The sequence below is a fragment of the Agelaius phoeniceus genome, chromosome 21, assembly GCF_051311805.1.
Source record: "Agelaius phoeniceus isolate bAgePho1 chromosome 21, bAgePho1.hap1, whole genome shotgun sequence".
In the NCBI taxonomy this organism is placed as follows: Eukaryota; Metazoa; Chordata; class Aves; order Passeriformes; family Icteridae; genus Agelaius; species Agelaius phoeniceus.
In genome coordinates, this window is record NC_135285.1 from 1,772,924 (window position 1) to 1,786,373 (window position 13,450).

Genomic DNA, 13,450 nt, shown 5'->3' on the forward strand with positions numbered 1-13,450 from the left:
CTGGGAGCAACGTTCTTCCATGCAAAGGCTGCTTTACCCCTCTTCCTCCAAGGTCTGAAGAAGCTCCTCTGTGGAGAGGACAGCTGAGCATTTAAAAGAAAAGCGGGTTTTACTCCAAAATGCCAAAAGCCCAAAGGATGTGACAGTGGCCTTGGGCAATTAACAGTGGTGCTCGGTGCCTGGTATGATCTCAGGCTCACAACAGACCATAAAGATTTCCATGTAACATATGTCTGAGACTTCTTTGTGTAAAGAACAACCCTGGTTCCCTTAAAATGTTGTATTTATTTGGATTTTAATTGAATGCACTGTAAGTGATGGTGCACCCCAGAAGGCTTTGTACAGAGAGCTAGGCCAGGGATGTGCCTAAAGGGGCACTTGTCTGATCCACAGCAGTGAATCTTCATGTACCCAAGTAGAGACAAAATAAATCTTTGGGAAACATTAATAGCCCAAGTGTAGACAGAAGTTTGGCATGGAACAATGCTGCTCCCAGCTGCTGGTTTTGCTTCTTGCTGAATTTGGAGCCTGATGACAACAAGGGCTCCCAGGCCAAAGAGGGGAAGTGCAGGAGGTGACGTGGGTGCAGTGCTCTCCCACGAGGACTGTGTTTGTGTGGATCTCCTGGACAGGAGCAGATGGATCTGAGTTTCTCTGAACAATTTCTTGTCAGTGCTGGCAGTGTCTTTTGTTCCAGTCAGTTTGCTGAAGCATCTGCATGGCTGTACCATGTCCTTACTCATCCCACTAACCTGTGTGTGAGCCAGACAACTTGTGACTTACCCCTCTCACCAGCTGTGCTGTCTGTTGCCTGGTGTTTGCCCTGTGTGTTGGGGGCCACAAAGAATCCAGGAAGGCTCCCCCACTGCAGGGTGCCCAGTGCATGGGCTCTCTGTCATCCTGGGGCTGCACTGTGGGGTGAAGCCACAGTCACTAAATAGGGTTCATGAAGAGGTGATACTGCTCTTGATGCTGCTTCTCCCTGTCTCTTCTGGTGTCCTGTTTGTTCCTGTCCTGTTCCTGCCTCGTGAGTGATGAGAAACTGAGAGAAACTGGTCCCTTGCACTCAGAGGGGCTGGGCAGAATCCCTTGGCCATGGCCTCTGAGGAGCAGCAAGGACATTGTGTTTCACACAGACCTGGCTCTGGGGTGTAGCTGCTCCCCAGGGCTTTCCCCTGGAGCTGTGTGCTCTGCAGCCCCTCTGGACCTGCCTGTGAGGCCAGGGCAGGGCAGCACATGGGGAGAGCAGGCCCGTGGGGACAGGCAGCAACCCTGAACTCTGCTGTGCAAGGAGGGAGAACGTGCTTTGGTCCTCCCCAGCTGTGCCTGGAGAGCAGCACGAGCTGCATGGTTACCAACAGCACAGGAGGGGTTTTAGGAGCTGTGTTTGGGAATGAGCACAGCCCCCAGCGTGCAGAGCCTGGGCACCCCACATTCTGCTGGAGAGAGGGGAGCAGTTACTGCTCTTTACCAGGAAAAGAGGGAACACTGCCAGCACGGGCAGCAGTGGGTGTCCTCAGCAAATGCAGCACAGGTAAAGCTTAACCAGAGAAAAGGGAAAGCAGCCATGGGTAGGGGGCTGCCCTCTGGGAGCCCACTTGCCCTGTACCAGCAGCCCAGGGAGCTCAGAACAGCCCCACTCAATGAACATCACCATCCCAGCACTAAATCACCGCAGGCTGGGGACCTGGTCTCCAGCTTTGGAATGCCCAGAAGGAAATACACCATCATCCCCATTTTATTTTCTTCCTCCCTGTTTTCACAGTTCTGCTGGGCCCAGGTGTTGCTTCTTGTCACCTTTCTCAAAGGTTGTGTTTGGCCTTTCTTTCAGGAATTTTCGGAAGCACCTCCGCATGGTGGGGAGCCGAAGGGTTAAAGCACAAAGTAAGTGAGCACCTGGAACTGTGGCTGTGAGGAGCTGGGCTCTGTGGGGTTTGTGGGAATTCTGTCACATGCACCTGTGGGTTGAAAGGACCTGGCTTTGGGCTGGAGAGAGGAATTGACCTGTTGGTGCCATTTCACCCTACAAACAAGAACACCAGGTGGTTGCAAGTGTCCAGGACATGTGGATGCCTGCAGCAGCCTGGGGGCTGTTCCCAAGGACCCTCTGCTGTGGCTGTGGGACATCTCTGGTGCAAGGCATGGAAGGAAAGCTGCAGCATCCTTGTCCCCTGTGTGGATTTTGGTGATCACTGGGGTAGAGGCCAGGGAGGAGAACCTGAGCTGGGAGTTCAGCAGAGCTGCCTGGCCTCTCTCTGCAGCTGTGACCAGCTGTGGCTCCATGTGCCACACAGCCTGCTGGCTGTCCCCTCCTGCCCTGTCCCACTGTCACCTCCACAGCTGGCCCTGGGGGAGAGTTGCCTGGTGGGAACTGAGATGATGGTGGAAGGAAGAAAGAAGAGGATCAGAGAAGAGATTGGAGCAAGGGGCAAATCAGGGAATGTTATGCCTCACTGGGGAAGAAATCACCTCTTAGGCCTGCAAAGTTGCAGTTCCCTTTCCCTGGTGAAGGCAAGAATCCTCCAAAACTTGGTTGGGCAACTCCCTTAGTGCTGTGAAAGTGGTGTAAATAACCTGCTCCTGGGAGCTGAGGATTGCTCCAGAAGAGACAGCATCTTGTTCTTCCCAACCTCCCTGGCCAGGCATCATGTACAGAGTGCTCACAGCAAAGCATTGCTGCGTTCAGTTTGCATTCTTTCCTTTCTCATGTGCTGTGGGAAGTGATCAGCAAAGAGCTTTGCCCTTTCCAGAGTCTTCATCGGCATCTCAGCTAGCAGTGCCTGACGTGGACAGGGCTTACCTCCATGAAACTCAGGCCTGCCTCTGCCTCAGGAACTCTTGGGTCATGTTTTCAAAGCTTTCTTTCTGTGCACAGTAGCTAAATGCCTGGGTTTATCTGAAAGCTGAGGATGAAGATCACCTGAAGAATTGAAGACATCATTTGTCTCCCCAGACACCCTCCCTGGCCACACTTCAGCAGGGAACAGGCTGCTCTTGTGATCTGCAGTGAATTCCTGTGCTGCTGTTACTCAATTCCCCGCTGCACACTCTGTCTGCCACCAGAAATAGGTATTAGTGCCCATAAGTGGCTGTTAATCCTGGCATAATGGCTCTCACATGGGCTTGCCAAGTCAGACACGGTGGTTGCCAGTTCCCAGGAATTTGCCTGCGGTGCAGCCGTCTGAGCCAAGCTCCCTGGTTTGTGCTTGGGAAATGCCAGTGCAAACAACACAGCATTCCTTGGGAGGAAAAAAAAGCCATGAGTAGTGCTCACAAGAGTGCAGGCAAGCAAAGGCTGAAGGATTTCCTCTTTTGCAACAAAATGTAGAAAGTGTTAGCTTTCCAGAGACATCCCCTCCCTGCTGTTTGGTCCAGCTCTGACTGGGATGCCAGTAGAACATGAAGGGAGAACTTACTGGAGCACTACAGCTGCCTTCTGGCCATGCAGGTGTTGCAGTGCATATTTCTGTGAGGCCTTGGAATCTGAGCACTTACACTGGGACACTGGACTGGCCTTGGTTAAATTGAGGTTTGAGCTGTGTGCATTTGAGGAGAGACCATCAAGTGTTGTCCTTTTTCTGTGTTCCATGTCCCATCCTGTGCACAAGTGGACACTTGTCTCTGCTGTGTGGAAAGGACTCACGTTTGGCAAATGGAAGGAGCAGCCCAAGGGAGTCTGTGATGTGTGGCTTTGGTGGCAATCTGCTGGATGATTTGTTTGCTGGCAGCAGCAGAGGTGCTTTGGGATCTGTTAATGTCGTGCTCTGGTTTTATCCTTTAGCATTTGCCGAACGGCGTGAGAGGAGCTTCAGCAGGTCCTGGAGTGACCCGACTCCCATCAAAGCTGATTCCTTCCATGACTCTCGAGAAAGTGAGTTCTGAGTCCTTTGAGCTTCCTCCTGTGGGCAAACCCTCCAGCAGTTGTTGACTGGAGCCCCACTGGAGTAACTCCTCTGTGCCCTCTGTCCTGTCTGTGATCCTTTTTTAGTTTCCTGAGATCGGAGCAGGTAACGCTCCAGGTGTATGTACCTGTTCATCTGTGTGTACCTGTATTTATTTGTAGAGCACCACTCATCCAACCTCAGATTATTGAGCAGTTGCCAAAGGGTACCCAGTGGTACAACTCTCTTACAGCCCTCTGTTCCCATCATCCCTTATCCTCTTGGCACCAAACAACCTCTCTGGAAACTCACCAGTCCAAGGCTGCCTTCACCATAGTGGGGCTAATGTGGCTTCCCATGCAGGAGCCCCTTCTGAGCTCTTTCCTAGCCTGGAATAGCTCAAGAACACAGCTGATGAGATGGAGCTTTGATTTCCTGCACAGGTGATAGCTTGGGGCAATCTGATCTTCATTTGGGCTGCCAGGAATCCCTCTGGGAATCCCCAGTAATGCTGCCGTGTTCTGCTTGAGGGGACTGAGATGCTGTTGTGTTCATTTACAGGAAGGAATGCCAGCATCTGTATTCTTATAAAGGGACTGGCTGTTTTACACAGATTTTATTGCAAGCCTGTAGGCAGGAGCTGGGTGGATATGAGTTTGCCCATGTTGAAGTGAATTTCACTAATGAAATGACCTGATCTACCAGGTAAGCACGAGATCTGGCCCTGCTAGCTGTAGAAGACCCAGGTTGCAAGGGGAGGTGTATGGAAGGCCAGGTTCACAACATGATCCTGTTGTTTGGCAGTCTGACTCCTCCCTGCTCCCTCAGCTGCCCGGAGGCAGATGGAAAAGCCATGGGAAAGCCATGGGAAAGCCATGGGAAAGCTGTGGTTCACACAGGCTCCAGGCACTGCCCAGCGACACTCGGACATCCCCAAAGGCACAAACAGTGGCACCTCGGTTCTCTTTCCTCAGTCCAGCAACCATCTCTGTTTTTAACCTTTAATGGTCAATTATATTCCTTCCAGATGTTTTTTTCCCCAGGAGGCATTGAAGGTCAACAGGTAAGGTCGATTTGGAGAGCAAGTTCAAGTCTACTGTTGCAATTTGACTGTGTTTGTTGCAGCTGTCCTCACGCACGCTCTAAGACTTCTCTGCCAGGATCAGTCTGACCCACAAGTCAGATTTTCTTTATAATCCCTGAAAAGATGTAGTCAGAGCAGTAATTACTACAAGGAGACCAGCTTTGAAGTCTTTGGACTTTTGCTTATCAGCCTGGCAGTGCTGAAGTGTAGAGAGTCTGTCTGTGTTCTGTCTCCTTCCCCATTTCTGGAGTGACAGGGTGACTGTTGTGACTTAGCATTTGAAAACCAAGCTTGGTGACTGCGAGAGTGATGAAGTTGTGTGACACGTGATGTGAGCTCTCTGTGCACTCTTCATTTGTTCCATGTTTGTCTGTTTGAAGGCACCAGCCCCAGAGTGGTGTCTGTCACTCTGTGGGTGACAAGAGAGCACGAGTGTCGTGGCACCTCTTGTGAGGAAGCTGCCAAGGCAGGATGGAGTGGGGAAGGCTGTTCTGCCCTTGTAATGCTCCCTGTGTTCTGGCAGGCCATGACCTTCAGGATTCCTGCGGGACTCTGGATGGTGACTTTGACTTGAACTGGGAAGCAGAAAAGGAACTTGAAGCCATGGCATGTGATGGAGAAGACTTTATTCCACCAAAAATAATGGTGAGAGTTTGCAACTCATGCTCTGCCTGTCTTTTCAGTGCTGCTAAGTTCAGGATCTTCATGGGAAGTCTCTTGTACAGGCACAGCATCAGGGGTCTGTGGGGTCACTCAGAGATGAACCAAGACTTGACATGGGCTCAGATCTGTTGTTGCTGGAGGTAGTGCATTGAAATAAAACTAGAAGGAGGGATCTGTAATCCAAATCAGAGCAGGACTGACACCATTGTATTTGCAGGGAATGCCCCTACAAAGGAAGGAATGATGCATCTGACTCCATGTTCTCAGAAGGCTGATTTATTACTTTATTAGACTATATTATATTAAAGAACACTGTACTAACTATACTAAAGAATACAGAAAGGATACTTACAAAATGCTAAAAAGATAATAATGAAAACTCCTGACTCTCTCCAGAGTCCTGACACAGCTTGGCCCTGATGGGCCAAAGAGTGAAAACAACTCCCAGCAGAATGCAATGGAACAATCACCTGTGGGTGAACAGTCTCCAAACACATTCCACATGAGCACAACACAGGAGAAGCAAATGAGATAAGAATTGTTTTCCTTTTCTCTGAGGCTTCTCAGCTTCCCAGGAGAAAAACCCTGGGTGAATGGATTTTTTCAGAGAATGTGAATGCCACATGACACCAACACAGAACCAAGTTAGCCTGAGGCTTTTTAACCCTGAAAATAGAGACCTGAGCACCACTGCCAGCTCTGCTCCCACACTGGAACTGAGGGGCCTGGAATCACAACAGTTCAGGCTCTGGTGCTGCTGGTGCCAGCTGAGGCTTCAGCCAGAGTTGTCAGGCACTGTCTGACACCTGCAGCCCTGTGCCTGCTGTGCCTGGTGCAGGGCCAGCCCTTGGCTGGACCCTGTGCAGGTCCCACCACACACTGAACACTCCCTACAGCCAGAAGGAGTTTGCAGGAGTGATCCTCACTGGGATACTGTGGTGTTTCTGAGGGTCCCTAGGATGAGGTGAGAGGTGAAAATCTGACTCCATGTTCTCAGAAGGCTGATATTATATTATATTATATTATATTATATTATATTATATTATATTATATTATATTATATTATATTATATTATATTATATTATATTATATTATATTATATTATATTATATTATATCACTATACTAAAGAAAGAGAAGGATACAGACAGAAGGCTTAACAAGAAAGAATAATAAAAACTCGTGACTGACTCAGAGTCTGACACAACTGGCTGTGATTGGTCATTAAGTAAAAACAATTCACATGAAACTAATCAAACATGCTCCTGTTGGTAAACAATGTCCAGACCACGTTCCAAAGCAGCCAAACACAGGAGAAGCAAATCAGATCATTTTTATTTACATTTTTCTCTGAGGCTTCTCAACTTCCCCAGGAGAAGAAATCCTAGCAAAGGGAATTTTCAGGAAATACCACGGTGACAAGATACAGCCATCCATGGTGCTGCATGAGCTGCTCCATGCTCTGTGCACCCCAGTGTCCCCTTTCCAGCCTGTTCTGGGCCCAGTGCAGCCTGAGGGCAGAGCTGTGTGCTCTTGTGGCACTCAGGGCACTCAGCAGGCCTGGGGGTGCTCTGGGCTGGAAACCTTTCCCTGGGATGTGATGAACTGGGTTAGCTGCTACCTCGAGTCACACCTGAGACCAGCTGAGCAGGGCACTGCTTCATGGCCCTTGTGCTTCTGTCCAGGCTCTCCTGCCTTCTCCTCATGCTGTTGCACCTTTTTTCCCCTTTGCAGCTCATCTCTTCCAAGGTGCCCAAAGCAGAGTATGTCCCAACCATTATCCGCAGGGACGACCCCTCCATCATCCCCATCCTCTATGTAAGTAAATCCCTTCTGCTGTGATGAGAGCACAGGTCATTCAGACACTTTTTTATTTCCCTAGTTCCTGTTAGGATGACTCCAAAATGCTGATGTGATTTGGAAAAGCTGTCAGGAAGGGGCTGGGGGTGTGTTGAACCCAGCTTTGAGGTCTGGGGTAGCTTTGTGGGGGCTCAGGTCTAGGTGGAACAGTCAGGTGGGCTGGAAATGGCACATGTGGACCCTGGGCTCTGCAGCCCAGGCAAGCTGTGTGGGAGGATTGTCAAGGGAAGGCAGGGCAGGCATTGCCAGGCTTAGGGCTCCTCCTTATGCTCATGCTTGGGATAAGCAGCACTCAGAGCTCAGCAGTGAACCACTCACTGTCAGTCATTAATTTAACTCTGACTTTTCCCTGGGAGTCTGGCCAGAGTAGGTGTCTGACACAGCAGTGAGGAGTCATGAGTTTCTTGTTCTAATCACTTAATTTGCAAGGGAGGGTGGGACTGGGAGCCCAGCAGGGTCACTGTCAGTGTGCAGCAGGCTGTGCTGCTGGGGTTTAGCCTTGCTGCTCTTGTCTCTCTTCCTTGGAGGGTGTTCAGTGCTCCTGATGACCCTGCTGTGGCAGGGGCAGCTGGATTGGGAGTGCAGCTGTTTGTCAGCCAGCTTGGCCAGGGGTAGAGCCAGAGAGTGGCTGCAAAACATGGGCAAACAGGCATTCCTGATGTTGACTGCATCTCAGGGACAGTCTGTGCTTTGGATGTGTCTGCAGGCTTCAGCTGCAAGCCTTTGGGTGGATTTGATCTTCATGGACTGTTCAGTCTTCAGCTTCTGTGCTGAAATCTGATTTAGGGTGAGAGTTACTGCTCCTGTGAGCAGCAGCCATCAGTTGGTGTAAATATGCTCTTAAAGCATCCTTGGAATGGGGTTGTATGGTTATTAGGGAGCTGGTGGAGTGACAGTGAACCTTTACATGTCTTCTCTCTTGGTTTCCAGGACCATGAACATGCCACCTTTGATGACATCCTGGGTACGTCAGTGTTGCCTCCTTTTCTTATCTCCTGTCCATTGCAAATGTAACCATCAATATTTAAGTCACTCAGCTGCCCTGTGCTTCAGCTGCCACTCAGAGTTGTTTTTGTCACCCCAGTGACCCTGTCAGTCAGTTGGCTGCTCTTGGATTTGTGCTGTAATAAGCACTCACTTCTGGGACCTGTTTGCTGTGCTAAACTCGTGGTTTGCAGCAGGGAAACTGAGGCACAGGGCAGCAGCTGCCTGTTCATTGTACCTGAGGTGGGGAGTGGGAGCAGTGACAGAGGACCAGGAGGGCTGGGGCTGCTCCAGAGCTGTGGTCACTACAGAGCAGTGTCTGGTGCTGTTCCATCCATCTCTGCCCTGTCACCTGCTGACATTTCCTGCTCCCACAGCATCCTTGGCATGTACTGAGCACCCCCAGCTCAGCTTCCTGCCCTCAGGACTAAATGTAAAGAAATGAGATTAATTTTGACCTTTGTCCGTGGTTCATCTTTTCCAACATGTTTTGTTTGGTTGGGTTGTTTTTTTTTTTGCAGAGGAAATAGAGAAGAAGCTGAACATTTATCGGAAAGGCTGCAAAATCTGGAAGATGCTGATATTTTGCCAGGTACATGAAAGTTGTTAAGCACTTGGGTGATTTGTTACAAATTTGTCATTTTCTGTGGGGAAAGTGATGTAGAGGAACCAATATTCCAAAGTCAGCTTCCATTAAAGTCACTGCCAAGGCACAGCTTTCACTTCCCATTTCCCAGACATGGAGCAATCTCAAGTTGCTGTGACAGCAGGAAATCAAATCTGATTTAGTGAGGCCAAGTCAAGAGCTGGGCTGATTTTCACAAGGAACCCCAGAAAATCCAGCATCAGCACTGACCTAGAAAGGATTCCAGAGACAGGAACAAACACTTGCAGTGTCATAGTTATGGTTTCCATCCAGCTTCAGTGTGACAGTGACAGTGGTTGTGGCCAGACTGGCAGATGGCTCAGCTGGGAGCTGGAAGCCAGAGGATGCAGGAGAAGGGTCAGGCTGGAGCTGGGGCTGGGACAGTCCAGGCCCTGCTGGATTTGGGGGGTGCTGGGGATTTCCTTCCCAAGTTTGCTGTTCCTGGTGGTGGTCAGCTGTGGGCTTCCCCAGCAGCTGTGCCATGAGAAGTGGGATGGGTGACCTGCCTGAGCTCCCTCCACGTGCCCAGTGCTGCAGAGGAGCAGCTTTGCTGCACACTGACCCGGAGGTTGTGACTTTCAGTGTTGCTGGTGCTGTGTCAGTCTGTTCATGCCTCTTGTTCATGCCTCCTGCTGCCCCAGTCCAGTTCCTCTGCAGTGCCAGCCCTTCCTGCAGTCCCTGCTGTGCTCAGCTGCTCCTCTGCCCACCCCCAGCATCCCCAAGTGACAGGGACTTTCTCGCCTTCCCTGTTATTCTCCAGCCACCCACAATGGCGTTTTAAATCTATTTTTGTGCCCTTCTAGAGTGATGTGGGCACGGAGCAGCAAAAAGCACGGAACGCAGCCCCCAGCACGCTGCCCGTGTGTGGATGGCCCTGGGCGTGTCTGCACTGCAGGGCTGCCCTGCTCCCTTGTGGCACTTCTGGGAATGGCTGGGCAGGACAGGAACTCATCCAGGGTCTGTGCAAAGGGGTTTCCATCTGTCTGTCTGTCTGTCTCTTGCAGGGAGGCCCCGGGCACTTATACTTGTTAAAGAACAAAGTCGCCACTTTTGCCAAAGTGGAGAAGGAGGAAGATCTGATCCTGTGAGTGGCTGTGCTGTGTTCTGGCCTTGCATGGTGTTTCTCTGCTGGATTTGCTCAATGTTTGCAGCACATGGTGGAACAAGAGAAGTGAAGGGAGCTGGGGTGGTTTGGTCAGGGGATGAGGGGGCTGAGGAGGCACTGAGTAGCAGCTCACAGCTCATTCAGGGTGACAGCAAAGGTGGCAGAGCTGAGCTCATCCCTGGGGTGCTGCAGCCCTGTCACCAGGAGATTTATTCTTATATCTAATTAGTGTCTCTGTGGATAGAAACTGTCAAAAAAGGAGGGATAAAAAGATATTTCTTCTACTGAAAACAGCCTTGCTGACCAGAAATGAGAACATGCACCTCGAGCCTGTGGTGCTGTGATACCCTTGCTAAGCTGGTGGCCATGGCAGAAATCCAGGGTGTTCCCCCACAGCTGACTCTGGCCAGGGGGAAATGGAATTTGTCTCTGCAAAGCCTGCTCAAAGTCCAGTCTGTTACTGAGGAGGCTTTTCACTAACATGCCAGCCTTCAGCTGGGAGTGCTGAGCAATTTTGCTGCTCCTTGCAGAGAGTAAAGCTTTGCCTGTTTTGCTGCCTACTCACTTGTGCTGGCTCAAACTTGCTTGGCTAACAGTGCCTGGCTGTGGGGGGAGGATGTACACCAACCTGTTCCTACACAACTTTTGTTGGCATGAGAACTGAGCATTAAAATCAACATCTGCCCAGGCATCTCGTGCCCTGGCACAAGCACTGGCTGTGGAATTCTCCAGCACGTGTGCACATCCAGGATTCTGAGCACATCCCAGGCATAGCTGCTCCCAAGCTGATAAATCAGGGATCTGCAGAGAGCTGTGAACACACAGCTGGAAGTTGGGGAGCTTGGAAGTGAATGTCTCCATCCAGCTTGTGTGTCCTGGGAGGCAGTGCTGGGGAAAGCTGAGGCTGCAGTCTGGTTGAAACACCCACGGAGGAATTTCTGGGCTTTGGAGCCCCCCAAAGTTGCTCCAGCCCTCTGCCCAGGGGAGGGAGTCGTGTTTCACATCCCTCAGGCACCAATGCCTGGTCACAGTCACTGCACATCAAGGGGGGGTGACTGTGAGCAGCACCAAGCACGGGCTGACATGGAGCTGCCTGGGCTGTATTGTCTCACTCAGAACAATCTCTGCAGCTGTTCCCTGCTGATTTCATGCCCTGGAAATGAACCAGTGCCCTGATAAGCCTCGTGTTCAGAAAGGGCAGTTGTTGATAGAAATGGGAGAGAGGAAGCTGGAGGGGACACTTGGTGAAGCTGTCACTCCAGAAGCACTCCTGGGGGACTTTGCTCCCTTCTCCTCACCTTGGAGCTCCCTTGGCTCGATGGGCTGCTCCTCCTTCTCTGCCACATGACTTGGACCTGCTCCTCAGGCCCTGGCTCTGCTCCTGTTCTTCCTTGTCTGGGATCCAATGGCTCTTCCTGAGCAGTTTCCTGCCCAGGGTACAAACCTTGGGCCCTGGCTGAGTGCTGTTACACATGTCCTTGGCATTAATCATGCCTATGAGGAAAGATTTATTTTTTTTTTAATGGTGTGTTCTGTTTTTTCCAGCTTCTGGAAGAGGTTGAGCAGGCTGATGAGTAAAGTCAATCCTGAACCAAATATCATCCACATCATGGGCTGCTATGTTCTTGGAAACCCCAATGGGGAGAAGGTAGGAGCCTGTGGGTCACCCCTGGAATGTCTGCTGGGCCCAGGGAGGCCAGAGTCACACTGGGAGCTCTAAACCTGCCTCCTCTGCTGGTTGGGAATGTGCTGCTGTCCTGTGTGTGGGAGCTGTGAGTGGGAGAACCCTCTGGACTGTGGGGCAGGGGAGGAAGGATTAGTGATGTGCAGGACAAGTAATGAAACCTTTGAGGAGAGGAGTTGTTCAAAGCACTTGGTTTATTTATTTACTGGTGAGATAGATGTTTTAAAGGATGTGGGTGGAAGGATTTCCAGAACAAAGATAGGCAATTCTGGGTGCTCAGGAGTCATCATTGTTTTCAGCTGTTAACTCTGGTATGTTTTCCTTTCAGCTATTTCAGAATCTGAAAAACTTAATGAATCCTTATAGGGTTGCCTTTGAGTCTCCACTTGAACTATCAGCTCAAGGTAATTTATTTCCTGTACAAAGACACACAGACACCCCTTGCTAACCAGTCTGCCTCCTTTGGGGGGCATCTTCATGAAAAAGCAGTTTTGACTCCCTTAAGTCCTGCCATGGTCTTTGTTTTGCTTGTAACCACCTTGTGTAGCTCAGCTGCTGCCCCTTGCAGTTCCTGCATGTGTTCACATTTCAAATGCCCTGTTTGTTGTGCCTGAGGGACCTGGCAGTGCAAAGGAGGAGACAGCTTTCCAGGCTGAGTGCAGGAGAACCCATCATTATTAGGGCATGAGGAGTCTGTAGAGGAAATGCACATGGAGCAGAACCTTCCTGTAGCCAGGTGTGCTGGGGTCCCTTCTCCAGAGCTCAAACCACTGGCACCAAGTGAATTGTGTCAGTAAGCAACTGGGATATGGCCCATCAGAGCCATTCTACAGCTCAGTCTGCTGGCCCTTTTCCCTTTTTTTTTCTTTCCTGTAGCTCAAGATATTTCAAGAAGCTACAGGATTTTTCCTGTTCAATGTCAGTAATTCACAGTGCAGTTTCACAGGTGACACATTCTGAATTTGCCCTTTTATCTTTGCTGTAGTTCTTGGCTAATAAAACCACGCAGAATTCAGCTGTAAGCGCTTCTCTGCTGCCCACAGCTCTGGTCTCAGCACTGATGGGTTTTTCTTACCTCCCTTCACTCTCAGGAATGTGCAGGAGTTGAGCACATTGGTGCTCAACTGTGCAGAGCCCACAGAGTCACAGAGCTCACAGAATCACAGTCACAGACTGGTTTGGGTTGGAAGGGACCTTCAGACTCCCCCAGTTCCAGCCCATCCATGGGCAGGGCCACCTCTCTCCAGCCCAGGCTGTTCAGTTCCCTGTGCATGATCAGTGCAGCTGCACACAGTGCCTGCACAGGAGCAAACAGGCTGGGATGTGTCCAGGAGCAGCTTGCAGGGAAATTCCTGGGTTTGTGGGCAGCTCAGCAGGCCAGGCAGTGGGTTCTGTGTGCAGGCATTAGAGCAGCTCAGCTTTCAGGAGGCTGGGCTGAACAATACGTCTGAATTTATCCCCTTGATCAGTCTGGGACATGCTAAGAGTGTACCCTTGTAATCCTTTGCAAAGTCATCTAAAACTAATCTTAATCAGGCCTCAC

General features: G+C 50.6%; 1 protein-coding gene across 4 annotated transcripts in view; it reads left to right on the forward strand.

Moving 5' to 3' along the window:
- NSMF (NMDA receptor synaptonuclear signaling and neuronal migration factor) overlaps window positions 1–13,450 on the forward strand; it is a 49,735-nt gene that overhangs the window by 29,980 nt on the left and 6,305 nt on the right. For 2 of the 4 annotated variants that reach the window (XM_077189414.1, XM_054646368.2), the window contains 9 exons: window positions 1,832–1,884; window positions 3,782–3,871; window positions 5,489–5,610; window positions 7,363–7,446; window positions 8,419–8,452; window positions 8,994–9,064; window positions 10,123–10,202; window positions 11,769–11,871; window positions 12,236–12,311. In XM_077189414.1, the coding sequence (XP_077045529.1) occupies window positions 1,832–1,884; window positions 3,782–3,871; window positions 5,489–5,610; window positions 7,363–7,446; window positions 8,419–8,452; window positions 8,994–9,064; window positions 10,123–10,202; window positions 11,769–11,871; window positions 12,236–12,311 (713 nt within the window). The remainder of the gene's footprint in view (window positions 1–1,831; window positions 1,885–3,781; window positions 3,872–5,488; window positions 5,611–7,362; window positions 7,447–8,418; window positions 8,453–8,993; window positions 9,065–10,122; window positions 10,203–11,768; window positions 11,872–12,235; window positions 12,312–13,450) is intronic. The other 2 variants (XM_054646369.2, XM_077189413.1) reach the window with 1 other exon arrangement.